Source organism: Diadema antillarum, unplaced genomic scaffold, assembly GCF_040938485.1.
Source record: "Diadema antillarum isolate AM-2024a unplaced genomic scaffold, OU_Dant_1.0 scf00000034, whole genome shotgun sequence".
NCBI lineage: Eukaryota > Metazoa > Echinodermata > Echinoidea > Diadematoida > Diadematidae > Diadema > Diadema antillarum.
The window spans coordinates 233,329-248,975 of NW_027270923.1; the positions used below are offsets into that span (position 1 = coordinate 233,329).

Consider the following 15,647-nt stretch of genomic DNA (forward strand, 5'->3'; position numbering starts at 1 on the left):
AGGGGATGGGGTGATAGCATTTTATTCACTTTTCTGGCCGGGCAAGGTGCGGGACACGGGCAACTATATAAAATGAAAACGAATTTATTTCTCTATAGTCTTACCCATGCACTTTACGCTCCATCGAATGTGTATTACATTTTTATAATAATAATAATAATAATAATAATAATAATAATAATAATAATAATGATAATAATAATAATAATAATAATAATAATAATAAAGGACGTTTATATTGCGCAGCAACTATGATAATATACTCTACTGCGCATTACAAAATGACGTGCATACAAGAAATTCAAACAGAAAATACATTACTTCAAGAGATGACTTGATATTGTACTTGGGTGTGGGAGGGGTGTTTGAAAGTTCTGAAATCTTTTTTTTTTCTGTAAATTCAATAAGCATTGCTTTATCATAAATATCTCCTTAACATAACCTAGTACGTCATGAATATCGCTGAGCAACGACAGCGTAACCACAGTTTGTCTATTCCATGACTGCAAGTAATAGTTTCTTATTCTAATGTTTAACTTTGTATCTTATTTGTGGTATAGTGATGTTATATGTGACCCTGCACCACAAAACACACAAAAAGTCGCCACATATGAAATTTTAGTTGAGAGCATATTCTGAAAAAGCAGACTTTAAGCTTTAAAATGATGTATTACTCAAATCAAAAATGGACTCTCCTAACCTATCTAAATAGTGGAAAGAATGCACACACTTAGAAAAAGTGTATAAACTGAGAAAAGAGGCTCTGAAGTACAGTGTCTATTCAAGCGCTTAATTTTTATCAAGCCGTGCTGGTTGTGCGATGAATGGGACAAAAAACAGGATGGAAACCACCGGAGTAACAACAATGAGGGGATTATCAGATTAAACTGAAATTGATAATAATAATAATAATAATAATAATAATAATAATAATAATAATGATAAGGCCTTATTTACCCAGGGTAGCCAAGTCAAGATCGGCTCGGTTGACCCATTTCACCTATTTTCAGTCCTCACACAAAATCAGTGTGTGCGACTTTTTGTTCGTTTTGTGATGCACGGTCACATATATTCTTTACATTTATGACGTTTATTCATATTTGAGTTGCACAAACAAAATTCAAACTTCAAGTTCAAAATTTCATATATCTTTTACTATTGTAAAGCAAATTTTAAAGGATTACGATTTTTTCACAACTTGTACGTAATTCAATTTCAGTTTTCCCCAGTGTACAATGTAAGACAGTCCAAAATGTGATAACCTTGCTGTCATAATACACTGACTTAGCAGGACTCGTTAAAGAAAACCAAATTGTCCATAATTATTAATAACAATCTGGAACTATCCGTAACTATCCAAAAATATCCGCAACTCTCCGCAAGTGTTCACTATTATGTTCCAATTCGTAAGAATATCCGCAAGTGGACGCAAGTAGTCGCATCTGGTCGTATCTGTCCGTATCGCCCGCATTTTTTGCCCGCATGTTTTGTACAAATTTCTCGTGACGGCAAAGGATCCGCTGAGGTCCGCGGAAAAAATGACTTTTTTGGACGTAACGCCGGACGCAGAGCATTATGTGACTGGGGCTTAAAGGTCTGATTTAGCCCGCGGGATGCATGTTTTCTCACCTGGACTAAGTAAAACTAGTAGCTGATCGTATGCGATCAGCTCATGTCCGGGTAATCAACCCTTCGCAACACATCTGCTACCAGGACAATTTCCACTGACAAACAATATTTCCTCGAATTCCACTTCCTCATAAATATGTTGTTCCGGAGCTGAGGTGTATATGGAGTTAGCAGCGCGATACGAAAACTTAATGTTACCGAGTAATGACCCTCCAATAAACGATAAAAATATAGGCCTACATGGTGGTATGTAAAAGTCTAATTCAGCCTAAGGGGTGCATGATTTCTCACCTGGACAGTATGAAACTAGTCGTACATACGATCAGCTCATATCAGGGTAATTAACCCTTCGCGACAAATCTACCAGTACCAACAGGACAATTTCCCCTTAGCAAACAATATTTGCTCGAATTCCACTTCCTCATAATTTTAATGTGTGTTCCGGGGCTGAGATGTATAATGAGTTAACGGAGCGATATAAAAACTTAATGCTACCAAATGTGACCGTGCATCTCAAAACGAACATAAAGTCGCACACACTGATTTTGCGTGAGGACTGAAAATAAGTGAAATGGGTCAACCTAGCCGAACTTGATTTTTTCATATTTTCTGAAAAAGCGGCTCATTTTTACATTATGCTAAAATTTGGTGTCATAAAACGGGCAGGAAAGTGTGTTTTTTAGCAGTTTATCTTGAACATTTTTGGTAGAATAGTGTGATTATGTGTGTCTTTAGAATCCCTTTTTCATTTCTGAAAAACCTTGTCCACACTCTTCACTTTCAACTCTAATAACTTTTGAAAGGATAGTGCTACTGCTTTGAAAGTTGGCATTAATTATGGACAGAATGTGTAAATGAGGCATGTTTAATTTCACTTTAATTTGATAATCCCTTCATTGTTGTTACTCTGGTGGTTTACTTCCTGTTTTTTGTTCCATACATCGCACAGCCAGCACGGTTTGGTAAAGATTACGCGCTTGAATAGACACTGTACTTCAGAGCCTCTTTTCTCAGTTCGCACTTTTCTTGAGTTTGTGCTTTCTTTCCAATATTTAGATAGGTTAGGAGAGTCCATTTGATTTGAGTTATAAAGCTTAAAATCTGCTCTTTCAGAATATGGTCTTAACTAAAAATTCATGTCTGGCGACTTTTTGTTTGTTTTGAGGTGCAGGGTCACAAATGACCCTTCAATACACAATCAAAATAGGCCCATAAGCCTACATGGGCTACTCTACAATACTGAAATAGCTGCATTAACAATTTCTTCGAAAAGAAAATAGTGAAAATCAATTTGGAAAATTTGCTCTTACTCTGTGCATTAGCTGTGGGTACAATGAACAAGCTGAGAGCAAAAACCGCGAGAAAGACAGCCCTCGAGTACCAGGTCCTGTGGGGCATCCTGACCGGAAACACCTCCCGCATCTTGGTAAGAAGGAAGAGTAAAGATTCCTGTGGTCTGCTGCAACTGTAGGTGCGTGAATACCCTCCTCCGGCTAGGTAGCGTGGAGTCCCGCTGCCCCTTGAGAGCTCGAGTACAGGCAACAGCCGTCTTCAGTGATCCCCTACAAGTATCTGCAGAAAAACACAAACAAGAAACAGGGAAAACCTTTAACATGAAGGGCAACGTGACTTATCAGTAGTTCGGCTGTCGTCGGTTGTAATATCATTTCGCGAAGTATTACCCCCCCCCCCCCCCCCAGACGGTCAATCATACACATACTTATATGCTTGTTCCAGATTCCTGGAGATATCCGTTTTAGGGATGGAAGTGGGTCACGATTGTGACCCCCTATCACAGGCTTTTGGAAGGGAAGCTATAAAATATCAGCCCCTAAATGAAGGAAGAGTTCCAATGTGAAGAGTGCCCACAATTTCAGTCCTTGCATGGACAGGAATTGTCCTCTACAAACATCGACATATTAAACGATATTGACAGCGAAAGGCAGGATACAAGCTAAAGGAAGACAAATGTGCGTCTCATTGCATTACGCTGGTTGGATTTCATGTCCATACAAACTCAAAGTCATCAAGTTTAGGAGAGCACGTATACTGTATATTTCCTGGAATCCATATTGAAAGCCACGCCTTGTATTTTATGTATCATACATTCGTTCCCTTTTTTTTGTGGATAAAAGTACAGATATGCTTTTTCTATTTCTCCTCATTCGACCTTGGCGAAACCATGTAAAATGACTTCTGTAGCAGACGAAGCAAGACGGGTTTCAGTTTTGGTCTTTGCAGACCTCTATTATCGTGAGGAATCGAATAGCACGACCGCAACGGTTTCGAAACTAGTGTTTGTTTTTTTATCTTACAAGAGCTGGAACTCGCTGGTCCAAGTACGAACAATTTGGAAAGCTCTGATTTTTCCTAAGTGCATATACAGAAACATAATGCACAGACACATATACTATCTCACACTCTGGGTAAGACTAATGAAGAATCGAATTTTCTGCACCTGAAACAACGTGCGAGAAGCTCACGAGAAGAACCCTGCTCTCTGGACGGTTAAAAGGTTGGTTCCATAGTTGCACTTGTTTGGAAGCCACAGCGAAAACAATAAATCCCGCCAACTTAAGGCACCCGCATCTTCGCTCGTATAGATCTACCTTTTCTGAATCACAACACGGCCTACTCATCAGTGATGATACACCATCGGCTCGCGATGGAAATAGATCTTCCCTAAATTTAGCGAAACCTTTAATTAAACCGAGTCAGAGCGGGCTTGTTAACCGGCGCCTGCGCAGGTCTGTAAGTATCTGTGTCTGTACAATGATCAACACCTTCCGCGTTCGACAAGGATCGCTGAGTGAGGAGAATCCCGGAAGTAAAGGAATGTACGGAGGGGGAGAACGAGAGGGAAGGGAGTGGGCGAAAGCGATAGGGGGAAAGGAAGGGGTGGTGGAAGGGGGAGGGGAGAGAAGATACCTTAGGACAAGAGCCAACTGACAGGAGGGGGGGGGGGACTTGAAGATGCCTTACATGATATGATGTTCGAGTTTAATAGATGAACTGCACAAAAGTATTTTGGTCTCCAAAGGTGGAGGGATCAGAAGAAGCTAACTGCAATGGTAGGTGGAGGACACTTTCGCCGAGATGCTACACCCCTTTCTAACTCTGGCACATGGTTTGCGGAGAAAGGTGGCTGTCGAAATATACGTCCAACAATAATTTCGTGCGGAGATATCAGCTGTTACATTATCATAAGTTACATCAAAATCAAACGTAGTGAATACTATGATTGTAAAGTTAGAGAATTCGGAAAGGTCGCATGTTTCTATGGAACGGTTGCAAATGTCCTGTACTTTCATGAAAACATATTTAACTGTCAATTTTCATAACTTGCTTCTTTCATATCTGATGATGATGATGATGATGATGAACCTTTCACTATAAGAGTCTGTTCGATTTTACTCAGTGTTTTCAAAGTTAATCTAAACATGGGAGCAGAGAGACGAAACGAAAGCATTACTTTCACCTCAGGGGTCACGTGACCAATGGGCTTTTATTGGATACCCCTTTTCCTAATACGGAGCATGTAACGTTACTGGAAAAGAAGATAATGTATTCGTAAGCTACAAAGAAAACTTTCATTTTCTAAACAATCCACAGAGTTTAGAAAATGTTGACCTGATGCAAAGTGGCTTCCTCGGATTGTATTTCAAGGAAATAGATACAATTTGAAAATGAAAATGAAATAGATGGATATGTATTCCCTGAATAAGCTGTTAACATACGTGGGATGTTAATACGTATAGGGAAAACACCGTAGCCTCTTGTTGACTCCAGTTTCCTCGGAAACTGCACACCACACACGAATGAAAACTACAGGCTTTATTATGTTCCTTGTGTAAACGCCTACTCGTGCGAACATGAATAGGTACTAATGGTAACGTGACCATGGTAACGAGAATAGATTGTGTTATTACAAATAAAGTGAAAGGACTCACGAATATCAGTTCACCTATACCTCCCTACCAATGTAAAAAAAAAAAAAAAAAAAAAAAAAAAAAAAAAAAAAAAAAAAAAACTTTTAATGATTGATTTCATCTTTGCGGTGGGTTCACTCACTGAATCCGGGTTTCCATCATTTCCATCCCGTTTAATTTATAATATTGATCATTATTTTGAATTTGCGGCCAGGGCAAATATTGTGTTTTACACGTTAATAACAGAAAATTTGATTTTCGTCATAGTTTGGACACGATTAATGGAAAAGTTGCGAGGCGGTGTCGCCATCGATTCACTTATTTGCATTTTCATTTTGACTGTTCAAGAAGTGTTGTGTGATTTCATTCGATTTTTGTTAAGCATGCATCGTTGAACTTGTCAAATTTTAAATCTTGTTCTTTCCGACTATCTTTTAACTGGTCCAGAATTTTAACCCTTTGTTTCATGGAACCAAAATTGCTATATTTATATGATAATTCTAATGAGGAATCAGAGTGACTCGAAAGCACCCAGGGTTTACATAATACAACTACAATGCTGTACTTTCCTTTAAATGTGCATTCGGATGGAATTCATTGAGGTCTTTTTTCTGTCTCCATAACCCTAGTGTGTTTTGAGTGCTGCTTGGCACAGAAAACCTCAGCATTGTTGAACACATTCACCGTCTGTCCAAAATCCATGGTAAAGAAAGGTTTAACCTCGTTTACTACGTCGTGTTTATCCGTGCTCTGTGCGGAATATGCAACCTGAGCACTATCAATAGGACTATATAGGTATTGGATGTGTTTAGAGAACTCTTTACCTACATTTATCAACCATCCTTATGAACTTATTTCGCTATTAATAGGACTATCATGGAAAACTGTATACCCGCCATAATGTTTACGTTCAAATCAGTTTATTTTTATGAGGGATGTTGTAGTTTTGATTGAGATGGAGGTTCAGGTTTCTCTTTAGTTTTGCGAGATAATTTGAAAACATCAATTTATACGACATATTAAAAAGCATTCAATCATATGAGGAATCAAAAGTCTATGTGATGAAAATCGGTTTTGAAATGGGTGAGGTATGCTTGTACGAAGCAAGACAAAGTGGTCCTAATGAAAGGTGGGGCCCATCTATTATTAGGACCACTTTGTTTTACTTGTTTTGGATATCTCAGCCATTTCACAACCGATTTTCATCAAATTAACTTTGAATGCCTCTTAGCATTGAAAGTGGTTTCTATAATCTCGCAGAAAGTTAAAACCTGAAACCCCATCTCAACCAAAAATACACCACGCCCATCCCTTTAACCACAGCGTCATCACACACACACACACACACACACACACACACACACATACATTCTACGCTGTGCAAGAGTGATTTATTTGTAGAGTGAACAAAATATATCTTATTGAAGGGCGCTCTGTAATTAGACTTCCTTCCAAATCGCGAACGAGAATGAGATGCTTTCCTGAATTTCCTCCATTAACTGTAGGAAACGGACAGATAGTCTCTGAAGGTCTGAAATGGAGACGGGGTCGTTACCTTGTAAATCAAGGAAGACATACCGCGTTTATTTCACTCGAGTTGTCCAGTTGCTATTAAAGTGTGACAGTAATTAGCTGCGTTTAAGAACAGTGCACCAACGGACTATCTGTCGACTGACAATAAAAAGTCTAGTTTACCACAGTTTCCTCGTCATTTCGTGTGCATTGATTGCCGTTTGGAACAGAAAATCCCATAGCGTTGTACACACTATCTCAAATCTCCAGCACAGAGAGGGTTAAACAGCTATTATTATTGCAATGAGTTATGAAATATATACTGTCATTGCTTAAAGGATATGGCATGACGGAACATGGAAAGGTCAACAATGCTCTCGTTTTATGTTCTCCTGTCAAAGTTATAACTTCTCTGCGTGCAAGATCACAAAGTTCCTCCCTCATCTCAGGTAATGCCCCCTTCCTCCTCCTATTCCCCCTACCATTAACCTCTTCAATATCAGTAATGATAACAACAAGTGCAAAAATAATAATCATCAGCATAATCAAAATGACTACCTGTGTAATGATAATAATCATCATAATCAATATTACAGCTTAGTACAATAATGATAATAATCATCATCATCAAAGTAACAATAATGGTAGCCATGATAATCATTATGAAAACAGTGTTAGCGGTACTCAATTAAACAATGATGCCTGCAAAAAAGAAAAGTGTTACACTGTACTGTGATTGTTCTATAAGCAGCAGTTTATACTTTGGAAAAAAGCTGCAATGCTCAGTTTCGGCCACACAAGTACAAAGCAAAGTTACCTTTCCAGTACCTTATCCTAAAAAGCAGAGAGACTCACAAATAAACCAACACACACATAAACAGCCAAAATGCCAAACAAACAAACAAACAACACAAACAAACAAACAAACAAACGACAATCCAATGCAGGCGGGCAGAATTATAGTCAACGCATTTCCTTATCATTTTGTGCACATGTGTGCATCACACACCCTTTAAGGCGACAATGAGAGACATCAATTACACAGCGATATAAAGGTTGTGACACTATGTGGTTTAGCATTGAAATTGAAAAAGAGGTGACAATGTATTTTTCCTTTGATTTCAAGTGGAATGACTGTATCTCTATAAATACAAAATGAATATAGTGAAACTTCGTGAGAAGAATATAAGACAATACGTTTATTGACAAACTCTAAAACCCCCGTTGGTGTATGGACTAATGAGAAACGTTGCCCTTCTTCTGTGGTTTTTACCTCACCGTTTTGATGCTCCGTTATCCGACGATTTATATGATGATTATTACTGTAATCATGGCTCGACACTAACACCAAAATCCTAAGTTTCAAATTTTTGGTGGCCCGAGAGAAAAATTTGGTGTCCCCCAAAAAATGCAATAAAAAACATTTAAAGTCCTTTTGTTTTATGAGTCAAATATTTAAGTTTATGATAGTAAGAATTAGAAGTTGGACACATCTACTAATAAATAAACTTCAACAAACTTGCAACACTCACTCTAAGGCACTCATTCAATCCTTTTCATCCATCCTTTAAACAAATTTAACTGCTAATTTCCGGCGCAAAAAGTTACGAATTTATTGACATACTTTTCAAAAAAATTTGGTGGCCCGAGGCGGGCCACCAAATTTGCCCTTTTTTGAAATCTGGTGGCCCGACTTTCATTTTTGGTGGTCCCGGGCCATCGGGCCACCGTTAGTGTCGAGCCCTGCTGTAATGTTATAAATTAGTCTTTAAAAGAGCGCACCTACAGCATCCAATGTGGCATTTAATCATCTCCTTTGAGAGTGAACTAAAACTAACATGTACCTTCAGATGATCTACACAGCACTCTCTATTCCGTATTCGGTGTCCAAGCAATGATAAGAAGATTAAAAAATTTTCAAGACAGTTTGTCGTGCCGGGGTACAGAGCTTAAACCGTAACCTTATATACTACCAATCATCACAGTAGCATTTTGATTACAACTTAAACAACCTTCATTTCACTCTCGATAAAATATTACCACTCGAATAGGTTGATTAGATAGCATCCAGTGAGCAAATCTTCTGCGCCGTGGATAGACATTAATACTGTCCTTCAAGATCCTTAAAAAGTATTAACCTATTTGATTACATCCTTGCATTCGACCTTTAACCACAGCAGCTAGATACACACTGCATCCTGGCACTATATTTTGCTTCAACGGATATGAAATTGTATAACTCAGGCAGCCATATACAGCGAATTTGGAAGAGGTGCTTGAGTGACAGCTGTTGAATTAATTACCAAAACGTTTTTTTTTTTTAATATAATAAAAGTAGTCAGTATATTCAACTTATTTCTAACAAATACATGTATGGTTTCATATTCAAGATGATACTAACACTGCATGTCACAAAGGAATCAGTCATGATTTCGAAGAAATACTAGCATTTTGCAGTGACTAATAAGTAGGCTCACTGGTATACAGTTTTAAAGTGTCGATTAACCCCTCTAGTCGTACCCCCTTTAATCGTGATGTACAAACAGCTGTACACTGTTGTTGCATTGTAATTGTATCTCATCTGTTTGGGCAAATGTGTACATTTAGACCTTGGTTTTCACTTAGGCTAACTATGTACATGTTAGAAATTCTTGGGGTGTCTATTTTTACCTGACAATTCGAAGCTTTTGGCTACCATTGTACACTGCAAAAAATGCGGTGTTAAAAGTGTAACACCAACCGGGTGTCAAACTGTGGGTGTTAAATGTGGTGTTAAATTGACACAATTTGACACCCTTCGGTGTTAATTTAACACCAAAATTCTCTCATTCATTGGGTGTTAGATTCTCGGTGTCAAAATGACACCCAAGTGGTGTTATAGTTTTGTCATGAAAAGGGGGTTTTCACTTCTGAAGAATAGTTCAAAAAATTTGGTCAAGTTGATAACCAAATTGTTTAATCTTATATTCGACAGTGGCATTGTCCCAACAGATTGGGTAAACGGTTTGATAAAACCATTGTATAAAGGGAAGGGCTCACGAGATTGTGTTGACAACTACAGAGGTATTACATTATTGAGCTGTGTTGGGAAGCTATTCACGGCAGTATTAAATGATAGAGTAACTTAGTTTGTAGAATCACAATGCCTGTTAGGAGAGGAACAAGCTTGTTTTAGATGCGGATATTCAACTATGGACCATGTATTTTCATTACATGCTATTCTTGATTATTATTTACAGAGAAGGAAAAGGGTGTATACAGCTTTTGTTGATTACAAAAAAACATTCGATTTGGTTGATAGATCTTCACTGTGGTTGAAATTGTTTGACCATGGAATTAATGGTAAATTACTCCGGGTCGTTAAGGATATCTATAGAAAGTCAAAATCCTGCGTTTTTTATAACAATTCTAAATCAGATTTCTTTTGATACCTGGATACTTTGTTAATGAGTTGTAGAATATATTGTATATAACATGCATTTCTTACAACACAGCATAGAATGTAAGTAACCTGCAAATCCTTCTTGTACTCTATCTGCTTCCACCTGTGAACCAGGGCGCAAGGATTGTGCAAGATTTCTGTGGCTTTGGCTATAGACTACCTTATCCGATTTCAAAAGGTAAGTCTACATGACTATAAGATTTGTTCAAATATGATGCGACAAACCCCTGGCATTTTTAGTGTTCAGATATGGTGCGCCGAACCACTTCACTTTCATTATGTTAATGAATGCACATGACTAAAGAAAAAAATAATAAGATAAAGATAAACTCATGACATCGTATCGTCACTATTTTTTGAGCTTGATTGCACCATAACTTCTTGCCACTGTGTGGCAAAATATATTCCTCTTGCCTCAGTGTTTTTGTTTTGTTTTGTTGTGTTTTGATTTGTTTATTTGTTTGTTTTTTACCATCTCATATCCCATTGATTTGTGCACTAAAGTGTTGCTTGAGTTTGTCTTATCATATCTGAACAAGCCTTTATGAGTCATTTTGGACAGGCAATTAGAACTCACAGTACTTTGGTATTCTGAAAATGAAATTGATTTTTACGAGTTTAATTGATTTTGCATTTTCTACTTTCTATGATCTGTTTTTGTATTAGAAAAGAAATTAGAGGTCAAGGGAAATTTTGGGGTTTTTTTTTTGGTGTTGTTGGACAATGTAATATTTATTTAGATCACTTGCTTTTCAATGTTTCACAGGTTAACTTTTTTTTTGGATGTTGTGAATATTTTTACGCACTTGCCTTTGTCAGGGTTATGTCCTGATGTCGACGAAAACTTTACTCGTGAGTGCTTCAAAGTCGATCCTTGAACTTTAAAGATTGTCTTCCCCATATGTAGGCTAAAATTTTGAAGTTGCTTTTTGATCAGTCACGAATAAGAGAAAAGTGATCAATTTCAAAGCTTCTTTAAGAAAAAATAGGTATAAGTGAGTTTTAATTGTAAAATTATAGTGATCTTTAAGTAAAATGGAATAAGATCCATTTATTATCCTCTGCCAAGAAGTGGTGCCTGAATTGTTATGGCTTTGAGTAGTCCATCCCTCCGTGTGTGTGATAGCTTGAAATCTGTTAAAATAATCATACATGTGAATAAAATGTGGTAAGCCTATGTATGACTGAGTCTATCAAATTGCATTTTGGAATCGAAATAAAGGTCACAGTCAAATTTGTCTGGTTTTTATTTGTAATAGATTCATACAATGTATGTTTGTTTTTCATTGTTTCCTTACATTTTCAGCCTGATGCTAGTTTTGATCACCACTTGAAGAGGGAAAGCAGAAGAAGATGCAGCTCTACTTGCTTGACAGAGGACGTCAGAAGGATAACATACATGTATACTAATATTACTTCATTGTTGACCACTTGGTACTACCCTGCCCTGGTGATATCATTCAGAGTGCCTTCGACACATTGTTCAAAGCACATTAAATATGTGTTTTGTCTACAGTATGTAAAACCTCTCATCAACCTTTGGACATTTGGAGTTACCCCGAGTTCGTGAACTGAGATCTAAAGTTTTAAATAGATAATGAAGTGATGCATTCTTTATAGTAGAGCAGATAAGCCGAAGAATTGTGCAAAATTTGACTAAAGCATGAAACTTTCACCATTGTTAGTACATGCTATAAGATTAATTTTAAGATCGGGAGGTAAGTCTGACTTGACCTCTGATGACCTCTAGAGGTCAATGACCTCAAAATCTAAGAAAATTGATATTTTGCGTCATTGGTTAATGATAAACACAGTAATGATGTGCTAAAACTTAATATTTGTCACAGTGAAATTGTCTTTATGTTCCACAGAGCCCTGACAGGTTTCTACCTTTGACCTCTGATGACCTCCAGAGGTCAATGACCTCAAAATGTCAGAAAATTGATATTTTGCATCATTGGTTAATGATAAAACACAGTAATGATGTACTAAAACTTAATTTTTGTCACAGTGAAATTGTCTTTATATTCCACAGAGCCCTGACAGGTTTCTGTCTTTGACCTCTGATGACCTTCAGAGGTCAATGACCTCAAAATGTCAGAAAATTGATATTTTAATGCGTCACTCATAACTGAAACACGATAATTATGTACTTAAAAACTAATTTTTGTAAGAGGAATTGCCTCAATGTTCCACTGAGCCTTTCGAGTCAGATTTCTACCTTTGACCTCTGATGACCTCAGATGACCTATGATGAGGCCAATGACCTCAAAATGTCAGAACATTGATATTTGGTGCAATTGGTTGATGACAAACATGATTTAGATGTTATATGCATTTGTATTACAATTGAATTGTTTTCCTATTCCACAGAGCAAGAGAAATTACTCACGTGTCTCTACCTTTGACCTCTGAGGAAGGTGACAGGTCAATGACCTCAAAATATCAGAATATTGATATTCTATGTATAGTCAATGGTCAACTTTGTAATACCCGATGTACAATCATTTATGCTATAATAGAAGAATCTTGTCATTCCATGGAACATTGGTCATTAGCCTGTGCATTATATCCAACTTTGACCTCTCAGGACAATGAGAGGTCACTGAGGTCACATGTGTAGGCTTACCTGTATTGATGTTTGGCTTCATTGGTGTAATCGTAAATGCTTAATCACGTACAAATCACGCATTGATGTTTTGATCAAAGTATGTATGCATATTCCACAGAGCATTGGTTTATAGTAACAGGTCTCTGGAATGTGAGAGGTCAATTACTTCAGAAATAAAGCTTAAGTTTCTTGAGTGATGGCAGTGACCTCAAATACAACTGTTATGTTTGGGTTAGTTATGTAGACTAGCAAATATAGGCAAATATGGCCATTATCTCGACACTCGAGGAAAACAAGGCCCACGAGACTGATATACAGAGTGTTTAATCTATTCAGTGTAAGTCTCATAGATCTTTTCCCCCATCTGCCGGAGTCATTATGGGACTGGTTTGCCTAAGTGTCAAGCTCATGGGCAATATTTGCATAGTTTCCAGCTGGTGGGCCTGTATTGGCCAGTGTAAAGCTGGTGGGTTGTTACAGTATGACTGCGATGAATGACTCATGGTCGTGGAGTATACAGTCCACAGCTGCGACATCATGGACCATCTTGGAATATGCATGCATCATCTGGGATCCATTCACCCAGGTGAAACATCATGAAGTTTGGAATGATCCAGAGAAGACATGCACTCTTTAGCTGCAATGACCATCATATGCGAAACAAGCAGTGTTACAGCCACACTTGAAAAACAAAACAAAGCAAAACAAAACAAAACTACAATGGCAATCCCTGTAAGAAAGTACAACTCAGGCAAATTCAGCGATGATGTTCTGCATCAAGAACCCCACAATATCCACTCCGCAGGAAGTTGTGGCTCTATTGCTGCATTCTTCAAAAAGGGCAAGTGACCAAAAATGTCAGGCATCATTTGCAAGAACACAAAGTAGGCCTACTCCCAAAAAAGGTGGCGGCTACTCTCGGCCACTGTCTCTTGTATCTCTTTGAAACACTTCAGGAGAGAGATACTCAATATTCAGCTCTGTTATTAAAGATACATATGTCTCTCTTTTTGTTTTTGCATTTGTTTGTTGTTTTTTGCTTAATATGGCTCTTTGGATACCTTCTTTAACCAATTAAGAAAAGGCTCCATGGCAGAATATTACAAGATTACACAGTATAATGAAGAAGAAGAAGAAGAAGAAGAAGAAGAAGAAGAAGAAGAAGAAGAAGGAGAATAGGAAACGAGATCTGCTGTCAATGATGCAGAGCCAATACCAATCAGTTCCATGGCAGATCTTAGTCGGCACTGCAAAAGTTTGGATGTCTCTCTCTGTTGACAAAGGATATTCTAAAGCTCCAAGTAAGTCCATGGGGTGGTTTACATTGTCTGGGCATAGAGGGTTGGGTTGGGTATATGAGGATATGATGCTTTGTTATAACAATTAGGTCTGAGATATCTATTTTTTATGTTTGTTTTGACCATCCCGCATGGATCTCCAACGAAAAGGAATGGTAATGTATTAGACCCAGCCGCCACCGTGTTTTTTCAATAGATTTTGATATTGCAGTGTAGTTGAGAAAAAAGTAACCGCTCATTGTCCTAGATGGAAGTCAAAATTGAACTGTGTGTGGAATACTCTGCATACAATTTTGGACACACACACACACGCACAAAATGCATTTTTTTTAAATATAATTATTATTTCATAAGCAGCTGGCCATTACAAACCAATGAGACCAGACATCAATATTCTTACATTTTGATGCATATCTTTCAATATCCTCCAGAGGTCAGAGGATCATCGCTAATGTTCATGTGAAATGAGTGCACGCCTTTTGAATTGCTCACTTTTATTGCTATAGAAATACACAATATGTGCATCATGTCAATCATTAAATATTGTATCAGTTTCATTTTCAGTCTTGGATTATTTTTTCTATGTACAAATAAAATCGTGGCAAAGTAAACAACTTTCACATCAAAATATAAACGAGAATACTAAAAAAAGAAATAGATGTAATAACGTGCAAGGCAAATACCAGGCCTACATCATCTTAAGGTATACAGGTGAAGGAAATCACCTTATTGATAAACAATTTACTTGACTGGGATAGCGACCACTGAACAATATTGTTTCTTAAAACTCTCTCTTCTTTTCAACAAGTGGAATAAAACACATGCACATACCGGGGCATCAGTTTGGAGGAGGGGTGGGGTGGTGGCAGGGATAGTTGACCCACACCCCATTAAATTCTGAGATGTGGACTATGTTTTGCTGTTGTTAGTTTTTGTTGTTGTTTTTTGTTTTTTGCTTTTTAGACAGAAAACTGCCCAAGTTTTTCACTTTAAGTGTGCATCGGATTGTTAAAATTTAATTCTGAAATGCAAAATCTCCCTTCTGTGAGAGGGGATATCTCCTTTCGATAGACTCCTTCCCCCTGCTTGGTTCCTTCCACAGATATAACATACTTTGGGGAATGATAATTTCCCTTATTCTATGAAAAATGTTTTTAAGAAATATTTTTATTTGAATTCCAAAGATGAAAAGCCTTTCCTATATATGCACGATTGTTCATTTTGGA

The 15,647-nt window shown here is 37.5% G+C and overlaps 1 protein-coding gene across 2 annotated transcripts in view; it reads right to left on the reverse strand.

The window, feature by feature from the left end:
* Positions 1–15,647, reverse strand: part of LOC139743595 (integrin beta-1-like) — a 159,792-nt gene that overhangs the window by 89,521 nt on the left and 54,624 nt on the right. For both annotated transcript variants that reach the window (XM_071654080.1, XM_071654073.1), the window contains exon 2: positions 2,940–3,201. In XM_071654080.1, coding sequence (XP_071510181.1) covers positions 2,940–3,051 — 112 coding nt within the window. In that variant the 5' untranslated portion in view covers positions 3,052–3,201. The remainder of the gene's footprint in view (positions 1–2,939; positions 3,202–15,647) is intronic.